The 24,799-nt window shown below is 42.6% G+C and overlaps 1 protein-coding gene across 6 annotated transcripts in view; it reads right to left on the reverse strand.

The window, feature by feature from the left end:
- Positions 1 to 24,799, reverse strand: part of col12a1b (collagen, type XII, alpha 1b) — a 143,144-nt gene that overhangs the window by 38,653 nt on the left and 79,692 nt on the right. For all 6 annotated transcript variants that reach the window (XM_080490675.1, XM_080490677.1, XM_080490676.1 and 3 more), the window contains 16 exons: positions 23,870 to 23,999; positions 23,397 to 23,536; positions 20,578 to 20,707; positions 19,098 to 19,237; positions 18,857 to 18,986; positions 14,265 to 14,404; positions 13,378 to 13,507; positions 12,953 to 13,092; positions 11,836 to 11,965; positions 7,678 to 7,820; positions 4,976 to 5,105; positions 4,198 to 4,340; positions 2,958 to 3,087; positions 2,201 to 2,320; positions 1,791 to 1,937; positions 1,341 to 1,457 (listed from right to left, as the gene is read on the reverse strand). In XM_080490675.1, the coding sequence (XP_080346801.1) occupies positions 1,341 to 1,457; positions 1,791 to 1,937; positions 2,201 to 2,320; positions 2,958 to 3,087; positions 4,198 to 4,340; positions 4,976 to 5,105; positions 7,678 to 7,820; positions 11,836 to 11,965; positions 12,953 to 13,092; positions 13,378 to 13,507; positions 14,265 to 14,404; positions 18,857 to 18,986; positions 19,098 to 19,237; positions 20,578 to 20,707; positions 23,397 to 23,536; positions 23,870 to 23,999 (2,140 nt within the window). The remainder of the gene's footprint in view (positions 1 to 1,340; positions 1,458 to 1,790; positions 1,938 to 2,200; positions 2,321 to 2,957; positions 3,088 to 4,197; positions 4,341 to 4,975; positions 5,106 to 7,677; positions 7,821 to 11,835; positions 11,966 to 12,952; positions 13,093 to 13,377; positions 13,508 to 14,264; positions 14,405 to 18,856; positions 18,987 to 19,097; positions 19,238 to 20,577; positions 20,708 to 23,396; positions 23,537 to 23,869; positions 24,000 to 24,799) is intronic.

The raw sequence follows: 24,799 nt of genomic DNA on the forward strand, positions 1-24,799 counted from the left end.
TTGACTCGAGCGTCGGCTGCGTCCCGCTGGAACGGCTCCTCTGTTTGTGGTTAACCCAACATCTACCTCTATTTGTTCTGGCAGCTCAAATCATTAATGACTACCATGTATTTAGACATATATATTTAAATATTGATAATCCCTGTCTGGTTTTTCCTTCTAAGTCGTGTATGAATACGAAGCAGATGGAGATTCAAGGAGGCTGAAGTCACTGAAAAGGATATAATCTCTGCAATTGAAGGTCGGTGGTCCTTCGGTCTCAGCCAAAGTCTGCATCTCGCCCTGAGTAATAATTACATGGATGAGGAGGAGGAGAACGAGGAGGAAGAGGAGAAAGAAGAGAAGGAGAATGAAGAGAAGGAGGAAGAAGAGCAGGAAAGGGTCCAAACAGCCTCTGATAGTAGTAATCATCAAGAATAAAAAAAAGTCTAGACAGAATCTGAGTCGACACAGTTTTTCTAAACCGCCGCACCATGATCTCATCTCACATCTGCAGCAGCTGGAGTCCGAACGCTCACGTTGAGCAGCTCGGACTGGTCGGACAGGAAGTGGAGCTGACGTGGCGGCGGGGGCTCGTACCAGGAACATAAAGACTCACATATCGGTCCTGTAATCTGTTCCAGAAGAGTTCAGCTATTACAGGTATTTAATACTTTAAACAAGCAAGAAAAGATGTAAACGTCTACTTGGAATGGAGCAAACACACTATTTCAGTTACTGGTGTTTACCAAAAGTACTTGAAAAATGGGGATGGTTGACATTTCTCAAAAGTTTCGGTATCGTTTGTTTTAAGTATTGGTTTCCTGTGTTCACTGAATGAGTGTCCTTCTTCCACCCTGAAACTTAAACCCTCTGCTGACTAGGTTTTCTTGTTTACATGTTCAGTTTTCTGGATTAGAGATGGGAAATTGTTCATTTGGTAATTCTTACGTTTGAGTGCCACTTTCTTTCGTACCCGTTTCCCTCCTGTTTATGTTGAATCGGGTTCAAGTTTTTCTCTTTCTGTGAACACAATAGCTTTGTGTTTTGTATTTTATTTCTACGCTTATTGGTTTGGCTTTCGACTGGAGATATTTGGATTTCTGCTCGCAAGTGTTTTCAGAAAGAAGTGAACGTTGATTCGCTGGTGGTTTGGGGACTTTGGAAAGGACATTCCTCACATTGTGATGTGAGTCACAAACCGTCCTGACATCCAACTGACATCAATGACTTTTCTAGAAGAAATAAATCGGATATAATCCTTCTGCCAGTTTCTCTTACAATCGTTTTTTTTGTTTTTCTGGTTCTGTTACTTTCTTGTTTGGAATCACTCTTTAATGTGTGTCAGCGAGCAGACTTACGGTCCACAGGGTTCAGTTTGATGCGGTACGACGTGGCCGCGCGGTGAGGAATCCACTTGATGCAGAACTGGTCGTGGTCGACGTTGTAGGTCTCAATGCTGCTCACGTTCAGGTAAACTGCAGCAGGCAGACACAGTTTCTTATTAGGGACACAGTCAGAATCCTGCAGAGCTTATTAAACGGTAGGTCTAATGTATAAAGATTGCCATGCAATATAACCCATAAGAAGTACTAGTCACTATTTTGAACCCCCCCATTGTCTAGCAGCTGCATGCAGAATGTTCGTTATAAAGTAAAAAAAGGACTGACTAAACGACAGCAGCTATAACTCTCATATAATCATTGTGGTAAAATGGGTTTGGTCACGTAACAACTCATCTGCCAGTAAAGCTTTAGTGGAACCTCAGATTGATAAAAGTTGTATGTCTCTGCAGTATTTCCAGTACTTACGTGTTGTTCCCTGCCCCAACAGGGGGCCACTGATGCCGTTGGGGTACTGCGCCAGCACTTTGACGTCGTAGGTGGTTCCAGGCTGCAGGTTGTGCAGAGTGTAAGACGACACGTCACCCACAAAGAAATCAATGGGCTGGTTTGTGCCTGGAAAAACATGCGGGCAAACATTTACTGGATGAAGATCAAGTTCTCTGCAGCTGCACGTCTCAATCAATGTTTCCTCCAACAATTCTGTATTAATCATTCAATCACTGACAGGCGTGTTCCAGAGCTCTTGACAAACTGCTGTTGTGGCTTGTTGCTGGAAATCTGCTGGAAATTTGCTGGATCTGCAGAGGCGATGCCAGAAAGCAGCATCCCGAGCCTCAGTGAAGTTCTAATGCAGGAAAATGTTGAGGAAAGCTCACCTTGAGGGGAGTAGATGAGCCTGTAGCCCTGGACGGGGGCAGAAACGGGGTCCCAGGCCACCCTGAAGCGGGTGTACCACTCGTCCGAGACTCGTAGGTTTCTGGGACTCAACATGCCGACTGTGAGGGAGACGAGACGAGGCAGTTTAATTCATCGATCTAAACCTGCTGATGATTCTACAACAAATTATCATCATTAAGCAACTGAAATAAGACTCTACTGGAAGATCTGAAGGTTTTAGGGTGACTCTTCATCATCATTGCACAGTCGTACGGCGTGAAACAGCATTTTTCAAAATATATACAGAATAACATTTGTAATATTTACAGAGAGATTTCTGTCATTATTGTTTGCTTGCTGCAAACAGGCTTCCCATGACCATGAAATTTCATGAAATGTATATTTTGTAAGTCTCAAATGTCTTTTTTCTGGATTTTGTAGTGATTTCAGGAATTCATAGTGGTTTTGTTAATTTTTTTTGTAGTATTTTATTCAATTTTGTAGTATTTTATGGATTTTGAAGTTGGTGTTTTTAGTAGAGTTTTGGAAATTTGTAGTGTTTTTTGGATTTTGTGGTGTCTGGTGCTTATGTTATAGTGTTTTGCTCTTCCAGGCCACCATACATTGTAGCATTTCATGATGCCTGATGCACAAATTTAGTAGTAAAAATTGAAATTGAAAAACTTTTGCCAAGACTTTTTTCTTTAGCTTCAGACATTTTCTTTCAATGTGCCTGGATCACTGGCAGTCCCTCACCTGTGCGTCCGTTCCCGTTGAGCAAGCCTCCGGGCCCCTCAGCGTACACAGCCTCCACGGTGATGTTGTACGGCGTGTCTGGGAGGAGATTCTGCAGCCTGGCGTTGTTCCTGTTTCCTGGTACCACGGTCTGAGGGTCCAAACAGTGCAGAGTCAAGAGCTAAGCTACAAGGCTACAGGAAGTGAGTTTACACTGCAACATCCAGGACATGCGTGCTGAAGCTCGATAACTTAGGTTATTATGTTAATAATCAGTATTATTGGGTTTGAACTAACATCAACATCTTCCATGTTGCACATGTATACAGTAGCAGCGTTTCAGAAAAGTTGCTGTTTCCATGGAAATAGAGCATTTTCAAAAAGTTGCTATTTCCCCATTTCCACAGAGACAAAGCCGTTGTATTTTCCCCCGTTTCCATGGAGACGGAGCATTTTCGAAAAGATTTCAGCCCCCCGTTTCGAAGGACACAGAGTTAGATGAAGTGTTTTCGCAAAATTGTGTTTTCAGTGGCTCCAAACACTGTTGTCGTTTTAATGGGGCCTACATTTTGGTATCTTAGACGACTTTGAAAAGTCATTTGGATGGCTGAAATTACATATGCAGTATTTGTCTCTTCAAAAGTAGGAGAATGGAAATTTTATGAGTTGTTAGTGTCACAGAAAGAATAATTTTCGCAAATAAATGAGCAGAAACCCTCCTTACCGAACCATTTCACTGGATAATTGTACATTTGACACCAGCCTTCTTAATTAATCACAGATGTTGAGAAGTAATAACTAAGAGAAGGACTCTGAGTTCCCTGTGGGTCAAACTGTGGAGAAGTCCTTTCCTCTGCGGACTCATTCAGAGCAGGTGTTCCAGTAACAAGCACAGCTGGAACCCCTCTGCCCACTCTTAATAACATTATTACACCCCAAATTACACCATTTGCACAAGAGAGACTGTAATTGGTCTCACTAATCGGTGATTAATAATCCAAATGAGGCAAGGGAATCCTGAGATCTGACTTCATGGTGTAATTGTGAGAAAGTCACGTCAAAAACACACAGTTGATTCCAGACATAACACATCTGTAATCACCAGAAATCCTCTCATTATGAAAACAACTCCAGATCTCAGCCTTAGATACACAAAAGAATCTCACACCGAGAATTTAAAAAAATATCTACACCGGGAGCTGTGTTCAATCGTTCCAACCACCGTTGTTGTGTAAGCGTTGTCTAAATTAGATGTACTTACAAATTCAGTGATGGGGTCTCCGGTCATGGGGGCGTAGGAGATCCTGTACTGCCTCACCGGCCCCTCGGCGTGGTCCCAACCGATGGTCAGCGTGCTGGTGGTGGCATCGTACACTCGCATGTTCCTGGGACCGGCTCGGGGTACTGCGACAAAACCATAGAACAAGAGAAACAGTGAGTTTGGTTCTATTCACTGGGGTCGTGAACAGTTCGCGATGAACACATAGCTGTAATACTACTTATGAAGTGGAGTTGCTCACTTCTGCACAACACCTGTTGCTTTTGTCGCAGGTTAAAACAGTTTTATTGAAACTGCTTTTTTTGTTAGCAACTATCATGGAATTAGTGACGCAGTTACACTTTGCAAAGTTGGGGAGCTTCACCACGGCGATTTGTTACTGTGCTTCTCATTGACATAACTATAGCTATAGCTTTGTCTGTAGTTCACAAAACTCACACACAAAACTCCTGATTTTTCGTAAAGAGGTAATCTCATCAATGTGCAACCAACTCAGTGTCCCTGACAACAACATGACAGATATACAACTATAAGTAACCTTAGCATTAGCCTGTACCCACAGTAACTGTGGTTCGCATTAGCTATAACTTTGTTACTAGTTCATAAAAACTCCTGATTCCTGAAAGAGATAATCCTCATTAATCCTGACCGATAAATGTTAGCCTATCTTTTCTAAGAGCAGGCTCCTGCCGTCTGTAGATTTTTCTCTGTCTTGCTAACATGTGGTGGTAGTTGTTGCTGCTGTTGCTGTTGCGCTTACATGTTTTGCCGTTGCTGTTGACCGGCGTTCCCTCGGTGTCGGCGTACAAGGCCGAGACGCTGATGGAGTACGGCGTATCCGGGACCAGGTTGTCCAGGAAGGCATTGGTGACACTTCCCGGCACCAGGACCTTTTGTTTGGAATATTGGAAAAGAAGAAAATGAGAAACCACATAATCATTGTAGCCCGCAGAGAACCACGCCATGCCGCTTTTCAAACGTTACGCAAACATCTGGCAGCGGTTCTGTTGGAAGTCAGTTCACTGCTCATCCCACATCAAGTTACGTCCTTCACCATCCAGCTGCCAATGCTTCCCTCAAACACTAACAAAGGTCTGGCGGTTAAATGCCAAACACATCATTTGTTCAGCGAGTGGACCAACAGATCGACGGATAAACACTTTCTCCTGAGCGGCACGGTGCCCGTCACCACGTTCAACCATGGCAGGCCGTCTTCTGACACCAGGGTTTTCACGGGTGTTTTCTATTCCTGGTGATGGTCCGTGAAAAATCTGCACAGTTACATCATGAGAAATGTATCTGCTGGAGTCCACCCTCATCCCAATGCTTAGGGGTTTTTTGTTTAGTTTTTTGGGGTTAAAAAGCAAAAAGCTGAAAGAGTTTAAAACCCCTAAGCGTTGGCACGTTGGCGCATGAAACCGACTCCGCGCTGACGACGTAGAGGCTAAGATCCCACAATGGGGTGTGCATATACGCCTACTGCTGGCCTGGGGTTAAATCCCAGCAGTAAACCGAACAATGAGACCGCTAGATTGGCTGCCGTCCTTCTAAAACACAATGAATTATGTTCAACTGAAGGCTGAGTCATGCAGTCATTTCCTGGAGGGCTGAGATGGACCTCATTGTTTGAGGCAAATCTATTGGCCATAAAGGTTTCTCCTTTCACGCCTGGATTTCACTCTTCAGGAGCTCTCAGAAATATGAGCAAATGAGCACTTGACTTAATGAATCATGAATGTAGAATACAGCCATATTCATTGTCATTGTCCTAAGAATTGGTGAATATTTGCACTTCTCACCTCGTCTTTGTCTTTACCAAACCAACTTCCCCCCAAACCAAAATAAATGAAAATAAACAGTTCAAATGTGTAACTAGTCAAAGAAACAGGCCAATGCAAGACTAATAAACCACTCAGTTGGCTGATTACATGGGATATTAGAGTGTACAACACTGCAAGCTTGATGAGCACGATCAAAGCAGAATTTAATCAGAACAGCCTTGTTACATTACAGCCTAACAGCCCGGAAACGTCCATCGTAGGAGCTTTCACTGATGTCAAGCGCAGATGTGTCTGGTGTGTTGTCTTTCCAAACTCCCGTCACAGATTTCAGAGGTTTTATGAGGGAAGTAAAGCCCCGTTTTCTCACCCTGAGGTTAAAACATTGGCACCAGTCTATGAAATCAGTGCCGATGGAGACGACTTAAACCCTGATGTCACAATGCTCATATCCGAGACCATTAATGTGATTAACAATGCTGTGCGAACATCTGGGCATCGCTAACACAAAGGAAACACCTGTCACTGCGCCCGTAGAAAAAGTTTGTCGACAATGTACTCACATCTGAGCGCGGAAAAATAAATGCTTACGTAAATATTGTTTTGTTTTTCTTCACGATTTGTTTTTTTTTGACAGATGCGACTGAAGCCCTATTTACATGACAATGTTCCAGCTGAAAATGCATCGTTGTTGCGTTTTTGTTTCTGAAAAGTTTCGCATATACATGGTAACGTTTTGATAACAATGTCCATTTATATGGAAACGGCAGAAACGCTGAAAACAATGTAGTTAACATGCCAGGCCACTAGTTGGTGCGACTTGTTTTTGGAATGAAATCCCACACACTTATGTACAGAGAGCAACATGCGTTAACAATGACGAGTCGCATTTCCCCCCATTTCCACGGAGACAGAGTTCTCAAAAAGTTGTGTTTTCTCCCGTTTCCATGGAGCCAGGGCATTTTTGAAAAATTGTGCTTTCACAAAATAAACAGTTCAAATCAGAGACAGAGTTGGAAGGTTTTCAAAAAGTGGCATTTCCACCTGTTTCTAGAGAGATGGGACTTTTTTCCACAACGACCGAATCGAAGCATTTTCAAAAAGTTCCACCTTGGAAGAATTTTCAAAAAAATTGCTGTGCGCCCAAAACGCAAAGTTTTCAGTTTTATGCAGGTGGAATTTATACTGCAGAAAATATGGTAATCTCAAACAGATCAGAACCGATGTATATATTTTCTGTATTCTAAAGACGATAAATGCTCCAATTAATAAGAACGATTAGTTGATAAGAAGAGTAATCATTTGTGGTAGAGGTATATTAGAGGTATCCAGCCTTTGATGAGATAATCACTGGTATTTTTTTTCTAGCTTTTGTCTTTTCACTAATCTGAAACGCTCCCTGGAGGCTCGTGACGGCCTGCAAGTTCTGACCCGCAGCCTTCGTTCAAACTGATTCGCTCTGGAAAAAATGATTACCTGAACCTCACCAGCAGGCAGCTTTTATAACTGTTTTAAAAGCAGAATAGCATACCAGAGTTTGTTATTTTTCTCTAATCCTTATGAGAGCAGACGGCGGAGTGATGTTGGCGTGAGGCGACCCCCCCTCCCCTCCCCTCCCCTCCCCTCCTGCCCCGGAGGCCGGTCCACAGTTTGTGTTTTAACAGTCTGAAGGGGGTGAACTCACCGAGCCTGCAGGTCTGGTCCCGGTCAGGGAGGAATAAGCCACCCGATACTGCTGAACCTGGCCCGAGGCGGGCTCCCAGCGGACGTTCAGGCTGTTGGGGGTGGGGTTGTACACCTGGATGTTCCTGGGTGGCGTACGCGGCACTGCAAACACAAGAAAGAGGCCAGAGAGGTGAGGAGAGCGTGGAGCCAGGCGGGAGGGAGTGTTAACTTTTCTTCACTTAGCAACAAACGCATTAAAAACCCGGAGGCACCGTCCAAGTGCCAACAACTGACAGATTTACAAACACAAGTGATTACATTCCTGAAAATGGAAGTACACGAAGAGCTGCCACATTCAGCCCAATCTCGTCTTAAGGCGGCCGGACCGGTACACTTGTTCCAGAATAACCTTTAACTTTAAACTATGAAGGTTTTTTTAACACCGGAATTTATTCATTTTTGTTTTGTCTTGAATTTGACTGAAAATAACAGCTTTGTGTCTCAATGGTGCGTCCAGTAAATTTACAGGTTAATATGGCACTATTTCACTGGCCCAGCCCACTCAAGATGGAATTGACCTTTGGCTAAGCCCCGCCCCCTTACTGCCGCTAACTCGGGCAAGCGTATCACTGTTACATGTGCCCCAGGCAGATCGTTTGATCATTTTTCCACCTCAAATGACTTGAATAGCCCAGAAAACAACAGAAGTGTCACCAGCTCAAATGCTTGGTTTGTTTGGGTTCAGGGGGCGGGGCTTAGCCAAAAGTCAATTGGACTGTATGTGGCCCTTTAACTGCAATGTGTTTGACACCCCTGGTCTTGTACATATGATCTATATCGTTCTCAACTTTGATTGAGTGTTCAGTGTTTTATATAATCCCCCTCCCTGCAAAAAAAAATCACAATTACATCTGTTGAGATTCTTAAAGTGGCTCTCTCTTATTATTTTTGTTCCATCTTCAGTAAAATATGAGTACTAAAGCTTTCAAAATGACTACATGTCCAACTTCACCACTTCATAACGTCATTCCTCACAGTCAAAGTGCAGAAAGGCTCTCCTCCAGCATGTAAAGTCATTTTACAGCTTCTTCGGTGAGCGGCCGTTGAGGGAAGTAGCTCAAATTTGGGTTTGTGCAAAAACCTTTAACTTCCCTTTTAAACCAAACCAGATGTGCATAAAGGGCCTGCTATCTGGAGCTTTTACCCAATAAAAAGGAAAAGTAGATGCAGGAGTTAAGAAGAGTCTCTTCCTCATCATGGGAGGAAAACCTTTTCCTCTTGGGCTGATTCACAAGGCCAGGCTACCGGCTCCACGCATGCATTCTCCTTATTGTTCATCTACTGAACAATTTACCACAGCCGTGGTGCGCATGTGCAGTTCAGACATTTCCGAAAACCAGCTTTTTTCATGTTTCCACAGAGACGGAGTTACACTTTGGGAGACGTTTTCATAAAAGTTTGCATTTTCGGTGTCTCTGACCACCATTGTTGTGTAAACAGACCCTCGAAATGCAACGTAAAGTTTCCCGTTTTCACTTGAAAACACTGTTGTGTAAACGGGGCTTCAGTTCTTCGAGATGTGAACAATCGAAGCAACAAAAGCTTTTCTTCCTGTCCTGCCAGTCATCTCGTGTTTGCCATGTTTCAGAGAGCACTAAAAGCCTCTGTGGTTTGATTATTGAGGACTCAGACCAAAAATAATGTTGTTTAAAGAAATACTAGGGCCACTCCAGTGGAACATTCACTGAAAAAACTGAAGTCACAATAATCTCTTAGAAAAAGCCTAAAATGCTGGGTTTAATGAGTCTGCGAATAGTTTTAACAGCTACTCAAAATTAGCAATTTATGGCAGGCAGTTCTTCTCCAAAAAGTCTTAGGCGTCGTTTACTCAACAAGGTTTCCAGTGAAAAGGCATGGGGGTATGTCGGTTTACACAAAAACTGCAGAAATGCTGAAAACTATGTCGTTTGCATGCTGGGCCACGAGTGGGCGCTGTTGGTTGTTTTTGTTAGAAAACCACACGCATGCAGCAGAGAACAATACGCTGCAAATATTAACACCAACATTCGTATGGACAGACGACCAAGTTGGATTGTTATTGCGGGTGACTCGCATTTCAGAGAAGTTGTGTCTACAAGGGGAGGGAATCGCAGCGCGTTCGAAAAGTTGCAATTTTCCCCGGGTCCCATAAGAGTTGTTTTCAAAAAATTACATTTTCAGAGGCTCTGAGCGCCGTTGTCGTACCAATGGACAAAGGTTTTGTGTTTTCACTTGATAATGTTGTTGTTTGTTTTTTCTAAACGTTGTTTGTTTTTTCCCCAATCAGTGTGGTTCTTCATTTACCTGACCAGGTGAGGAGACTGTCGAGCGAGCGGCTAAACGGTGGGCCACGTACATCTACAATGACGGCACTTTAAAGAGTATTTTCAACACGAGGAGATACTTCGTGACAACCATTTTATTTTGGAATGCCTTTTTTACTTTGCATTTTTTGTCCGATTAATTTCCCTTTAATTTGTAAATACTGATGTAAACTCTGTATTTGTCATATAATTTGTTGTCACTGTAATAGAGACCAACTCAAATTATAAATTAAGCTTTAGTGCAAGACTAAGACTATAAGATCCTGCATAAAAAGCACTGACTCACACTTCCAGTTTTTGTGTGTTTTGCAGATGATTTATTAAAGATAACACAATAAGTGCCAACACGTACAAAAAGAAGTGTTCAGAAGAGGATTGTGTGGGTTTTTATACCAAGTTTATCTAAAAACGATCTGCTGGAAACTGTATCATAGTTTACTGTCTGTGGATCCCAACAATTATAAAGTGAAATTTTTTTTTTAAAAAAACATAAGTTACTGATTGAAAAAACAAGATGTAGAATGGAGGAGAAGAGGAATCTGATTTGTCTGAGTTTTGCAGTGTATTTCTAAACTAAAATAGCAGCTGTGTGACGAGCGACCACAATAATCCGACCACAGAGGGCGATGGTGGGAGGAAAAACGACATAATTTCAACACAAAAAAAAACATTCTGAGAAAGAGAATCAGGTTTAACTAACACCAAGGTCAACAACTCTCTTCAAGTTCTCACGGCAGAAAGACGATCCTAACAAGACATGAAATGTGCAGCTTCTTCTTCTTTTTTTTTTCCCCCCCAGTTTTCGAAACACTTTCTGCCGTCTGGGCTAATGACCGCAGAGACGAAGCCACTCAGCAGTCCTTCAGGCCTGCGCCCGGACTCCTCGGTTCTCTGAGTTATCTTTGTTTTATCCACCGCGATCAATCAGTGCGACAGCAGGTCCTGTCCTCGACCTGAGGGGGGGCGCTTTAAAGGTGATTTACTGGTTCTGAATGATGACGCAGATGACAGTATGGCCACAACCAGCAGTCACGTCTATCGATATAGATGTCAAACCTTGGAAAATAAAGCAAAAAGTAGCAGAAACCAACAAATGCAGTGTGTTTCTGTAGCGTTCCTATGGTGACTAAACCATGTTGTTCTATTTCTTCACCTCCACAAAAGTCACTTCCTCTGGCAGTCGCACCTTGACCTTTAACCTTTGACCTACCAGCTGGAGGAGCGGGATAAAAGTCTGGCTGGAGGGAAGCGCGACAGACCTGATCTCGACCGCAGCAACAGCGATTAAGATACAAATCTGAGCAGTTTACTTTGCTTGGTAAACCTGGTGAACTTTTCCCAAATCACTTTTCTTTTTTTTGGGGGGGGCAATTCATAAAAAAGTGCTGCCATGGTGGACCAGTTTAAGAGCTAAAAACAAGGAGGCCACAGAGCTTCAGAAAAGTTGTGTTTTCCCCGGTTTCCATGGAGATGGAGACAGAGTCGGAGTGTTCTCGAAAAGTTCCAACCTGGGAGCCGTTTTTATAAAGTTCAACTTGTTTCCCTCGGGCCTCGTCTACACGACAACGTTCCAAGTGAAAATGCTTTGGTTTCGTATTTTTTTGGAAAAGTTGCGTTTTCTCCCGTTTCCACGGAGATGGAGGCAAAACGTTTTTGACTTCCACATCGGGAGCCGTTTTCAAAAAGTTGTGTCTTCAGTGGCTCACGAACACCCAAAACTCTACGGCAGTTTTCTGTGTTTACGTCGCGTAAGCAAGGCTTTAACCCCAAGCTGGCTGCCTGGTCATGCTCGCTGTCTCACTTGGAAGACTTACGTGTCTTTCCGTTGTCAGACTGGCGCAGACCTTCTCCTTCAGGGTAAACAGGAACCACGGTTACGGTGTACGGCGTGTCGGACAGCAGGTTCCTCAGGACCGTGTTGGTGGTGCCGCCCGAAACCTGCTCCTGAACATCACATACACAAACACAGCAGTCGGGTCTGAGTTATTGTTGTTACGTTCCTTCATTGAAAATCAGCAGACCTGATCTATGAAGGGGGTTGTGTGTATAAAAATGTCTTTATACGGTTACATTAATGTACAGAGCACAATATGATTTTATGTAAACGTCAAAATGATTGTGTCATTTTTTTTCACGGTTTTTTAAAAAGTTGGTTCAAGCTGGCTCAGCTTTTAGAGACCCGGCTCTAATTGGGGGGTAACGGGGTTTCTTCAATTGTTTGTTTCTTATTTGTCTATTTGTGCACGATTTGAGTAAATTGGACTCAGCGTCTCCTTTTCCATTGAGACACTGTTTATCTTCCTACGATCCAGATTAGGCGATGCTGTTAGGACAGACTAAACTAAAGAAATGGTTCTCTGCACCTATCAAAGACTGTTGGTGGGAAACCGCATGTGGAGTAATTAGACCGGCCAGCAAGAGGATCCAATCTGGACAAACCAATATGCAAATTGTAAACATTTCAAAGAAAACACACATTTTGTTTTAACAAATTTCTTAAGCGGAGCGACACGACCCAACACTGAGGCTGAGCTTATTGTTGAGATTTTAGTCATGGTCCATAGTATCTGTTTGGTTTGGCAAAACAAAGGAAAACTTTAAAGTTTAGATTGAAAGGTTATTATGGAACAATTTGGCCCACTCCTGAACTAAAATGCTTTTCACACTGCTGGTCTAATTCTAATTTGTACAGCAAAAATCTCCATTGTTCATCCAGCAGAAGTTTCTTCCTGATAAAATAAAATTAAAATTTCCATCCATACTCATGGGATCGTTGGAACAGGTGCCATGACAAGGTTCAGTCTCACTTATACAATGTCAGTTACTACTCAATTCTTTGGAACTGACTTAGAAAGCATCTATTTTGGTCTCCGTTAAACGGCAGAACTATACAGTGTCTATAGTGTCAATAAGTCGGCGTTGCCATCCTACCATGTCCTCGGCGCCTCCGGACGCCGGCACGTAGAAGAGGCGGTACTGTCGGACGTTGCCCTCCGCCGGCTCCCAGCGCACCTTGAGGGAGCTGGTGGTGGGCTCTGTCACCTGGAGGTTCTTCACTCCGCCCAGAGCCTCTGCGGGCACACAGACGTCGCACCATTTGTCAGTTTCCTGTTTGACTTACAAGCGTTGAGTCAGGTCACGCCAGCGGCGATAAATCAGTCTCAAGGTTTTGTTTTGACCCCGTCAGAACTTCACGGCTTCAGGAGGGATTCATGGAGTCTGTTGTCGGGTGTCAGTCGCAGGAAAAGTGAAAATCTGCTAACCTGAAAATACTGTTATGTGATAATCCTCTTTGGTGTGGCTCCATCATCAAATTACTTTTGTCTAAGTTTGGGAACTGTTGGGGTCACACTCACTCGTCTTTCCGTTCTCCGACATGCGTTTCCCCTCCGTGTCGCTGTAAATGGGCACGACCGTCACTTTGTACTCGGTGTCTGGACGCAGCTCTCGCAGCACGGTGTTGGTCGTCATCCCGGACACCGGAGTCTGTGAAAGATCAAGAGATCAGTCCCTCAAACGTGGAAGTCGTGTCGAGAGCAGTGGCGTCAAACATAAGGCCCGGGGGGCCTAAACCGGCCCCCAAGTGGCGCCAATCCGGCCAAACCACCAAGTACATTGTAAGAATTTCAAATAAAACATTGGTTTGTAGAAGAAGAAGAAGAAAAAGAAGACACTTCAAAAGTCAAGCCAAAGCTGCATTTTATTTTGAATATTTTGATTTTAACATATCAATTTCCGATGGAACCAAATCAATTTGAGTCTCACACCCGCATTTTTGCCAATTTGAAATTCACATGAACATCAGAGAAAAACAAGAAGTTTTGATCACATAAATATTAGTTGGAACAATAAATATTTCCTACTTTATAATGGCATCTCCCCAAATATAGCAAGAAGACTGACATTTGCAATAAATGTGACACTATTGTTTTCGCAGTAATTCAAAGAATAGTAGTAGTGCAGTGCAAACACTGATTAATTTCCTTTTTCGTGTCATTTCAAAGAAACTACATCCATTTTCAAAGCTATTTAAAGTAGTTAACTTGAGTCATGCAGTGCCTGAAAGCTTTATACATGGAGCACCCGCAGTTCAAAAGTGAAGATCTATGAAGCAAGCTGGGAAATTTGCACCCGGGCTGTCAAATTCTATCAATTCAAGCAAGTTTAAATGAAAAAAATGGAAAATCTGATTTCACTTGGTGTGTGATCTGTAAAACAGCGTCTAACCACAGTGCAGACTGACCGTGCTCTCCGAGCCCCCGGCGGCGGGGACGTAGATGATTTGGTACTGCCTGACGTCGCCCTCGGCCGGCTCCCAGCGCACCCTCAGCGAGTTGACGGTGGGGTCGGTCACCTGGAGATTCTTCACTCCTCCCAGAGGCCCTGAAAGAGATGGAGACGCCCGTCACAGCCTGAAAGCTGCCCTCCCGACGCCGCCCGGGCTGTTTGCTTTACCCCGCAGGGTCACACGGAGCGAGCGGGTGGGGTTCCACTCACCGGCACGGACCAGATGTCTCAACGTCAAAGAGGCTGTCAATCAAACAGGAGTCTTTCTGAAACTTTCTGCTGAGCTCAGAAAACACCCCAGCTGAACCGTGTCTAGCTTTCAGACAGATTGCTCTAAGAAAATAACATTTGAATAGCTGCTGCAAACAGTCCACAGCGTTTGTTTTAACCGGCAGGGCGCTCCAGACGGGCGGATTCACCACATCAGGGGTGTCCAGATGTGTTAGTCGAGGGAAGTTGCCTAAGCGTTCTGGCATTCGTCGCATTCTTACTCGGGTCGCGAACATTAAACACGAGCTGTCTTCTCCTCACTGTCTGTCCCCGGAGGATTACCATTCAGGTGGTTTGTCTCAGGCAGCCAGTGGGTTAACCTCACACGTGTAAACTCCACTTTGTCTTTTTTTTTTTTTTTGATGGGAAACGGTATTTAAAAGCCACAACTTTGGAAGAGTGCGGATAAAAAAACGCCGCCCAGCTCCAAGGCAGCTGGTGGAAAGATGATCAGGTTTACCATCTTGAAGCGGGACTCTGTGTTCTCTTGGTGGTTTGGGGATGATGGTGCTCAGACTCACACTGTGTGATAGTATGTGACAGTGAAATGGCCATTTAACCCATTTAGGTGCACAAGAAGAAATACAGACTCAGAAAAAACACGTTATGAATTGTAATTAATTCACTTCTGGCACCATCATGAAACAAATTGGAAAATTATAATTACTGAAGTTCTCAGCTTTTTAAATTTTGATTCTCACAAGGGTCTTTCTTGAAATGCAAACATCCCGATTTTTGAGCATCTTCCTCCTCATGAACTCCTCAGTAACTCAAGAGTTACTTTGTTCGGTCATTAGTTACTTTTATTTTTCAGTCAGTAGTAAAATAACTAGTGAGTCATTTCCCAACACTAGGAGCTGTAATCAGTAACTCAGGTTCCATTTACGTGACAACGTTTCAAGTGATAATGCATCATTCTCACGTTTACGTTTCAGAAAAGTTGCACATGCTCAGTAGATGGACAATAAGAACAACGTTTCCTCCAGAGTGTCATGACTCCCAGTCCAGATTCTCCTGGATTTGGTAGTTTTATTTTGACAGTCACCGTAATAACAATCCAACTTGGTCTCTGTCCATATGAATGTCTGTGTTCCCACACTGTTATCGTTTATAGCGTATTGTTCTCTGCTGCATATGTGTGTGGTTCCATTACAAAAACCGCACTCACTAGTGGCTAAACATGGTAACTACATCAGGTTCAGTGTTTCTTTTTCTTTCCGCGTGAACGGACATCATTTTCAAAACATTGCCATGTAAACGTGAAACTTTTCTGAAACGAAAGCATGAAAACTGATGCATTTTCCCTTGAAACGTTGTCGTGTAGACGGAGCCTTAAAATGCTTTCTCCCCGCAGCACCGTGTTGCCCGATAGCTGCTCCGTCACCGACGCGTCATCTTCTTTTCCACGGCGGTATGATCGCCGGTTCCTCGCTGAAGCCTTTACTGTAATCAATGACTGACCGACAGAGAGAGCTGAGCCTGGTTCGGATCCGCCGGTCCTGTGGTGGAGACGCTCCCGTCTAAACAAAGGATTCTGTTTTCACGAGCTGCGATTCACGAGCTATTAAGCTTCTGAGAAACCACGCATTCAAGAGTCTTGTGGGGATTTAAACTGTCATCCCTGTTACTTTGTCGGCCACGCTCCGTTCGTTCTTTTGTTGTGTGGTAGCGAGGGTGAAGAAAGCTGCATTAATGGGGCTTGAAATGTGGATACCGCTACAGGTGCAACTCTAAACCTCAAACGAGGTGAAACCGTATGAAAACCGAGATGCTGGTGGAGATTACGGCCACGTTTATGCGCTGTATCTGCAACTGTTGTTTTCAATCAGTTCAGAAATGACCTCCTCTATTGTGGGCCGAGCAGAAATAAAAAAAGAAGCTCAAACCAAAACAGAGTTCCAGCAAATAAATAAATCTCATAAACAATAGCACGAAAAAGGAATAATGGATCTTTTATGGTTGCAATAAAACATGGTCTCTTTGGGGTTTCTCCAATGCATCATCAGAGAGATTTCCAAAGCACTCCAAACATGGAATGACTGCATCGATTCCCCTGCGTGGTTGGAAATAATGCAGCAAACAACAAGAACTATTTGTAGAATGTTTGGTAAGCATTTTGGTGAGCGTGTGTTGAAATGAAAGGCGACTCCCACAAACATTATATGAAAGCGTGGGGCTTATTCGGGAATGGCTTTTATTAACCATGCGTCGCACGGTTTGTAGGAAAACTAGAAAAGTCCTACATAAAGTGATGAGTTAAGTGTCAAAAATGTGATGAAACTCTTTGGACTGGTTCCTGTTAGGTCCATGTCTTCATATCATATCCTTAATAGTTTGTACAAAATTGTGATTTATATTTTCCATTAGAGTTCACACTGTTTTAAAATTTTCTACTTTAATTTCTGAAAGCTTTTATGTTTTGTGGCAGGTTTTATACAGATTCTACGTAATCCTCTATACGCCGCACCGTTTTTGCCTTGTGATTGTCATTAACTCATCATTGCTAGCGTGGAGGAAAACCAAAGTTAGTAGATACGATCAATTGTCTGAAGAAGGGTTAAAATGGCTTTTTTGCATTTTTGTTTTACGAACATTTCCATTTCACGCCACCAGTAGGCGCTGTGTTTTTCTAATACAACTACATGCAGAAAACGGTAAATTATCAAGCTCCTTCAAACTGTCTTTCTCTATCATCCAGCTCCACTCAGTATTTGCTGTATAGGAAATATTCTCCATGTTCGCAGATGATGGTGTTGTAAATGTTGGTAAAAGTAGAATTTATTAGAAAAGCCCAGTACTCAAGAGTTTCGGTAAAGTTCTGTTTACAGTGACTCTAAACGACGTTGTCTTGTCCACAGAAAGCCAAAACACAACAGAAGTTTTCTGTTTTCACTTGAAAATGTAGTGTGACAGGGCCTTTATGTACTCACAAAGCCATTTTTGTCTCGTTTCAGTCAGTGCGATTGTCACGTCAGCCCCCTCGTTGACTGACATTCATTTTGACGACAGGGTTTTTCAGTGGAAACCAGAACTGTAGGGCGTCTTTCTCAACTCAACCCGCCAACATACCACATCACAGAGACATGAGAAACATCAGAGGATCTTCAGGACAGACAGGCCTGATCTCTCGGTCAAACCATTTTCCTCTACGTCCTTTCATTTCGAATTATTCATTGTTGTTTGAGCCCTTCCTCAGCGATCTGCTGTCCTTTTCACGTCACTGGGCCACTCTTATCTCTCCGTTTTCTGCTGTTATTTTCATGTCCATGGCAACTTGCAGCCTGTGATTAACAATGACTCAGCGATTTTGCCTGTTCAGACATAGACAGCTGTGTTAAATCAGACAATTGGAGCTACTGTCTCTCTCTGGACCTGATTGATGTTGTAACAGAGACATGTTTACTCTTATCTCATCCAAACTCTTTATTGGCATCTCCTGGAGACATTTGTGACCGCTACACTGATCGTTACGGACTTCACCGTTGAAGTTTGGTCCCTGGATTGTCAACACTAACATAATCACTAATGTTTGAGCTCTGTTGTTCATATTTTGGCTTTGGTCACATTTTGATCCAATCCATATTCTTGTTATGTTTCCATTTTGATGTTATTCTTCAGTCTATTCTATCTCATTTTCACTTGAAATTTTGAATCTGGAGCATTTTCAATGTCATTGTGAATCTTTGCTTTGATCCCACAGTGAATATTTTGTCTTATTTCTGACCATTTGATACTTTCTTTGTATACATTCTCAACATTAAAACTTTTGAGCTTGAGCTCAGTTCTTTGACCTATTTAATGTTGAAAATGTTGAAAATTGATGTCCTTTTCACACACTTTTTGTCTTTTTTCCATTTTCAGAAGCATCATAAATCTCTATTCATGTGAGCTTATGTTCATGTTACTGACGTAGGCAGTGTATGAGTTGTTTTTGTGTCCAAAATAGCCACAATTCATAGAGGAACCTTGACAGACCTGAGCTCTCCTTTTAGAGGTCCTGTAAGGTCTAAAACCCTTCATCAGACTGGAGCTGGACTTCATTGTGTAAGAAGTACTGTGTGGATCCAGCAGGGTGCATCAGATGGACGGTGTTTGGAGGAGATTTTGACTCTGGGATACATTCTTTTGTGCTGAACTCCCATCTGATACAAACAGTCCAACACAGTGTCTGTAGATTATTCTGAGGTTTGATTATTTGACCCTCTCTGGAACAATACACAACGACAAGCCAGCAGGAATGTGGGTCTCATCCTTGTAAACGGGAACAGATGCACTCACTTGTCCTTCCCTTTTCGGCCTGCCTGATGCCTTCCACGTCAGGGTAGATGGGAACAACGGCCACGTTGTAGGGCGTGTCGGATTCGAGGTTCCTCAGGATGGTTGTGGTGGTGCCGCCTGTTACCTCCTCCTGTCCAGCAGAGTGGTCAAATCCCCATCAACACTCTGACAACGTGACGTGTTTAGGCCATAACTGACATTAAAGAACAGTTTGAGATGGTCACAGTTAAGCAATTCTTACCACTTGTTCTTCTCCTCCTGGCTCAGAAGCGTAAAAGACCTTGTAACTTCGGACGTTGCCCACTGCTGGATCCCAGCGGACCGTCAGGGTGCTGAAGGTCGGGTCAATGACCTGCAAGTTCTTCACACCACCCAAAGGATCTGAGGACGACGTAGCAGAGATCTGCATTAATCCCTGAATGATTAATAATTAAACTGGATGTTTTGTGCCTGATCTTTAGAGTGAACAAGGGTAGACATCAAAAGGACCACGGCCAACAGAGTATTTCGTATTTGTCAATACACAAAGCATTTACTGCTTATCAAGACATTTTCAGAAAAAGTGGTGAGGTGGATTTTGTAGTCACGTATGTCCATGCAGAGAAAGTTCTAGTAGATCATTAGGCAGGTGAATAGGTAGTTAGTGAGCGAGGTGGCTGAACTGGTAGAGATGAATGGTTGTAGGTAGACAGGTAGACAGCTGAGAGGTGGGAGGGTAGGAAGGTAGGGATTAGAGAATGAGATAGGTATTGTTGATGTGTTAGTATGCAGCCAAACGCTAAGATATAAACGTAGGTTGGTCAGTCGGTGAGTCAGTAGGTAGTTTCTAACTTGCTAGCTAGAGGCTAGGTATTACGATATTTAAGATTATAAAGGTAGGCAGGCTGGCCAGTCGGTCGGTCGGGATTAGAAAATGAGATAGGTAAATAAATATATAGGCACGTAGGAGGGTAAGAAGATAAGGACTAGGTTGGTAGATGGATACGTAGACAAGTTGAGAGGTAGGCAGGTAGGCAGGTAGGCATTAGATACTGAGATAGGTATCTTTGTTTGTGTGTTGGTAGGTGGGCAAATCATAAGATAGATAGGTGGGTTAGTCAGTAGGTAAATAGGTAGCTAGTTAAAGAGATAGTCAGCCAGTTATTCATGTAGATCTTTAACTGTGTAGGCTGGTACCTGGTGTCTTAACAGTGACTCAGATTTGACTGTCCCCAGTTCACTTTAAACTTGGTTTAATTCAGTAAATAAAAGTACTTTCAGTGAATATAAAGGGGATTGTGAAATATTCAGTTCTGTCTTTGATGAGAAATCTACACTAATGTCGCTTCCATACTTACATTTTTTATTTGGTTTAGTTTTTCTCAATCCAATCAATTCAGGAGGGGACTTGGCTATTATGGACTTACCAGCTGGTTAATGCAGTAACATCAATGTAAGTGTTTGTAGTCCATTAATGACACGTGTTCTAGATATTCTTTTTTTTTCCTTTTTGTTCTTTTGTCTTCGTTTTTGTTCTTTTTTCAAACTGGTGTTTGGATTTATTATGGTACTCTGACCGTCTGAGTCATATGTCTTTGTGTCTTTATTCAGAATCGGGCCCACGAGGGCAATAAAGAGTTTTATGCTACTCTATTATTTTTCCATATAACTAAGAAGAAGACGTCGAGTGAAATCACTCCTTCGCTTCAAACTTCAGACTGCAAATCAAGCAGTGGACTCACTCGTCCTCCCTTTCTCGGACTGTGGCTTGCCCTCCATCTCGTGGTAGACGGGCACCACGGTGACGGTGTAGTCAGTGTCCGGGTCCAGGTTCTTCAGGACGGTGGACGTGGTGGTCCCGGACACCTGATCCTGATCAGGAAGAAGAGAAACAAGTCTGAACCCGGTGAACTCCTGAAGATGTGAAGAAGTATTAGAGAAAACGCAGAAGAGAAGACGTGGGGGGAATTTGGCAGAGCGCCTCTCAGACTGAGTGATGTTACAGTTTAACGTGTCGTGAGCCCAGTTTTCTTGGATTGAGTTGGTAACCACTTCTGTGTGGATCAGGAGCCGATGAGAGCTCAGGAATGAGGATGGATTTCAGCAGAGGGCTACCACTTTAAAGCCCTCTAGGGACACGCTCAGTGTGCGCTCCTTCAGGCCAGATATATATTCCATGGTTGTCCATTTAATCCAGATTGTGAGTCTCCAAAGATCTGCCAACATGCTGAGACGATTCCACCTGCTTTCTGATCAAATCATTACATTTTTCAAAATGTTTTGAATCATGTGAAATTATCTCAAAAGCAATTGAATGAGTTGGGAAGCGCAATGATTATAAAATGTGAATATAGAACATTGGGGAAGCGGTAAAATTAAATAAGTCTTGTTTCTTCTTGCCCCTTTTCATGTTGAACAAGATAAATGTGTTATATGAGTTTTTCTAAGTGTACAGTATGTATGTCTAGATAGGCGTGTGTACATTGTATATATATTTATTTATTTTGTGTTTAAAAGAATTTGTATTTATTTATATAGATTATTTACAAGGAGAGTGTATATAGATAGATAGATAGATAGATAGATAGATAGATAGATAGATAGATAGATAGATAGATAGATAGATAGATAGATAGATAGATAGATAGATAGATAGATAGATAGATAGATAGATAGATAGATAGATAGATGGATATTCATATAATTACATTCTAATAAAAAGAAATGGAGTCATTCCAGATTTTGTCACAGCTTCGTAGTAATGACTCAAACTTGCCTCATAAATGAGTTGAACTTCATTTACCCCTTCATATTTTGATACTGCAACTAATCCAGGACAAGAAAATAAATGCTCTTGCTTGTAGCTTCCCTGGAAATCATTTTATGTCACTGGCATGTCTCCACTTGAACTGCGATCCGAGCCAAAGCTGAAAGTGCTCGCTCTGCACGGTCGCTGCTCCGACTTGACAGATCTCTCTCCTTAAAGTTAGGGAGTACGACACTGATAGCACTGCTCCTCCATCACAAACATGGGAAAGTGGAATTTACAAAGAGGTTTTTAGGTTAAGTCTGGAAGGAGCTTAAAGCTTCATGGTCTGAAACACAGTGAGAGCTGTTTGAGTTTATGATGCTATAATGGGCCCATATATCAGTTTTTCAATGCCCCGAAGTTCAAGTGCTTTGATAAATTAAAAGTGTGGAACAGCAACAGTGAATTCTAGTCACCGTCTCTGGTCGTAAAGGAAAATACAGCAGCTCTTACATACTGTGAAAGTTACTAAATGAGTGTTTATTGCTATTCCTTTACAAAGTAGTGGACCAACTTTACTTGAAAAAATTAAATAGTTACTAAAGGAAGATGATCTATAATCTGGATGGTAGCGCTTCTTGAATAAAACTGATTTAGAGAATAAAGACAAAAACAAGCAGCAACAAAACACCAGACATTAACTATAAAAATGCATTTAGCAACTTTAGAGAGTTTTTTTGATAAACCGAAGCTCGCCACGCTAATGCTACTTAATGTGGGACATTAAGTATTTCAGGAATTAGTTTGAAGTGAATAAGGACCCACGAGTTTGGTGAACACAATTTTACTTCAATAGTAGCTTGTCTGTGAGTTGTCTTCACTGTCGTTGATAACTTTGTACAACGCTAACACGGCAAAAAATTGCTGAGCTGGTTTTGTTTGTGTACTTTGTGAGCCACCGCTTTAGCATATGCACCTTTGTTTTTTAATTAGTTCAGTCATATACCCTGTTACAACATATTAATTTCAAATCAGCATGCTTTAAGTGAATTTCCTTTATTGCTAATGCTAACTTGTTGTTTCAACAATGAGCAAACGTGTTAAAGTCTGACCATACTAAGAGAGATGGCATCAAAATGTGCTGCTTTTCCACTTAATATTTGTTTACCTAGTTCAGGCTGATAATGCTAATCGCTATGGATTCAGGCTAATGCTGACATCATGTACAAGCATTTACTTTGTGCTGCTTTCAGGAGAACCGAGTAAGTTCAGGATTAATAAGACACTTCTCCAGTAAACAAGACTTCAGTGAAATAAGTATCTGTTAAAACAACTTTAGCGAACATTGAAGCTAACAGCTAGTGTTACGTTAACAGTTAAGGCCCCTGCGTACTCCCATAAGAACCCATAAGAACAAGAAGAAAAGTTTTGCTGTGACGTCAGCCAGCTGCCAAAAAAAAAACCTTTTTCGTCAGGAGAGTTCATACTTCGAGAAGAAGCTGTCGAACGGGGCAGGCCACGCCCCTTTACTGCAGGCCACGCCCCCTCACAACAGCCACACATCTGTGAAGCAGCGTTTTAACTGTTCAACTGCGCAGCTTATTTCTCACTTCAAATGTATTCAGAAATACATTTCGCTGGCCAGAGGGAGCTGGCTAAAGAAAATGATGCCATTTTGTTTGGCAGGACCCCGGAGTGCCAAACTTTCTTCTTGTTCTTATGGAGTACGAATCGGCCTTTATCCTGAACATGAAACTGTGAGGATGTCAACATGTGCTGATGATGTCCTGGCGAGTACCAGCGAGGTCTTACATTGTCGGGGTCTCCTCCGGCAGTCCGCTCCCAGATCACGATGTACTCACGGACGTTCCCCTCGGACGGTTCCCAGCGCACGTTGAGGGTGCTGGTGGTGGGATCGGTAACCTGCAGGTTCCTCACAAAGCCCAGCGGCCCTGAGCGTGGAAAAACACAAAACAGAGACGGTCAGAGCTCGGATCCGAGACTCACACAGCTGCTTTCAAAGCAGGAAGTTACTAACGTCCGGGGGGCCGTTTGTCTGGAAGCCACTTGCCAATAATACAACTGTTTCCTGGTTTTCTCGAAGGTCTAGAATCGGTGTTATACAGACTCAACAAAGGCTGCGTTTTTTTTTTTTTTTTTAGTTTTTGGTGAGTTCTCAGCCGGTAAATCATATTATTAACACATATAGAATACAGTGATACTGTAGAAGTTTTGTCCATGGACATACTGGAAGAAGATCCATACTTTTAAGATCAGACACTCACGGGTTTTCCCGACGTCGGACAGACTGGGTCCGTCTCCTTCTGCGTAGACGGGGACCACCATGACCTTGTAGCGTGTGTCGGGAAGCAGTTTCTGCAGGACGAGTGACGTGGTGCTCTCCGACACTTCCTCCTGACAAAGGACACAACGCAGGAATGATCAAAACTCTGACAATGTACCAAGAAGACAAATCTAATCAGACAACCATCTTTTCAACCTTTAAAAGAGCTTTTTTCTTTAAGTCACTAAACATTTTTTTATTCTGCACCAAGAGCTCCAATCCGGCCAAACCGCCAAGTAAATGAGAAATATTCAAGGAAAACACATATTGATTTATTTTTTGAAACAAATTTCTTAAGAGAAGCAGACACAACACGACACTGAGACCTGAGCTGAGATATCGGTGACGCTGTCATGAAATCTAGCAAACTAGCATTAGCTTCAAAGCCGTGCTGTCCGCGTGAGTTTGTTAAAAACACCCACAATGCAACAGCGATAGAAGGCTTTTAAACATTTTACTGTCTATTGCACCAGAAGGTTTCATTAAAATTGGCTTCATGTTTAGTTTGTAGTAGTCTTCCCCAGGAAATGTTTGGTCTTTGTGAAAATAGACATTTCCATCAGAAATGATCTGCGCCACAACAAAGAATAACTTTTAACTTTAAATCTAAAGATTATTATGGTACTACTTCAGAGGTCCTGCCCACTCAAGATTAAACAGGGCTGTATGTGACCCCTGAACTGAAAACTGTTCAAGGAGACACCCCTGGTCTCCACAAATCTACAAAAGGTCTTTAAAAAACAGTAAAAACAATCAAAATTATTATGTTAAAAGTGGATTTTATAGCACCAATAGTGTGCTGACTATCCTTACTCATATTCAGTGAATGATAAGTTATTCTTATGATTTTAGTACAGTTTTAAACTGGATT

Source organism: Lipophrys pholis (genome assembly GCF_963383615.2).
Source record: "Lipophrys pholis genome assembly, chromosome: 21".
In the NCBI taxonomy this organism is placed as follows: Eukaryota; Metazoa; Chordata; class Actinopteri; order Blenniiformes; family Blenniidae; genus Lipophrys; species Lipophrys pholis.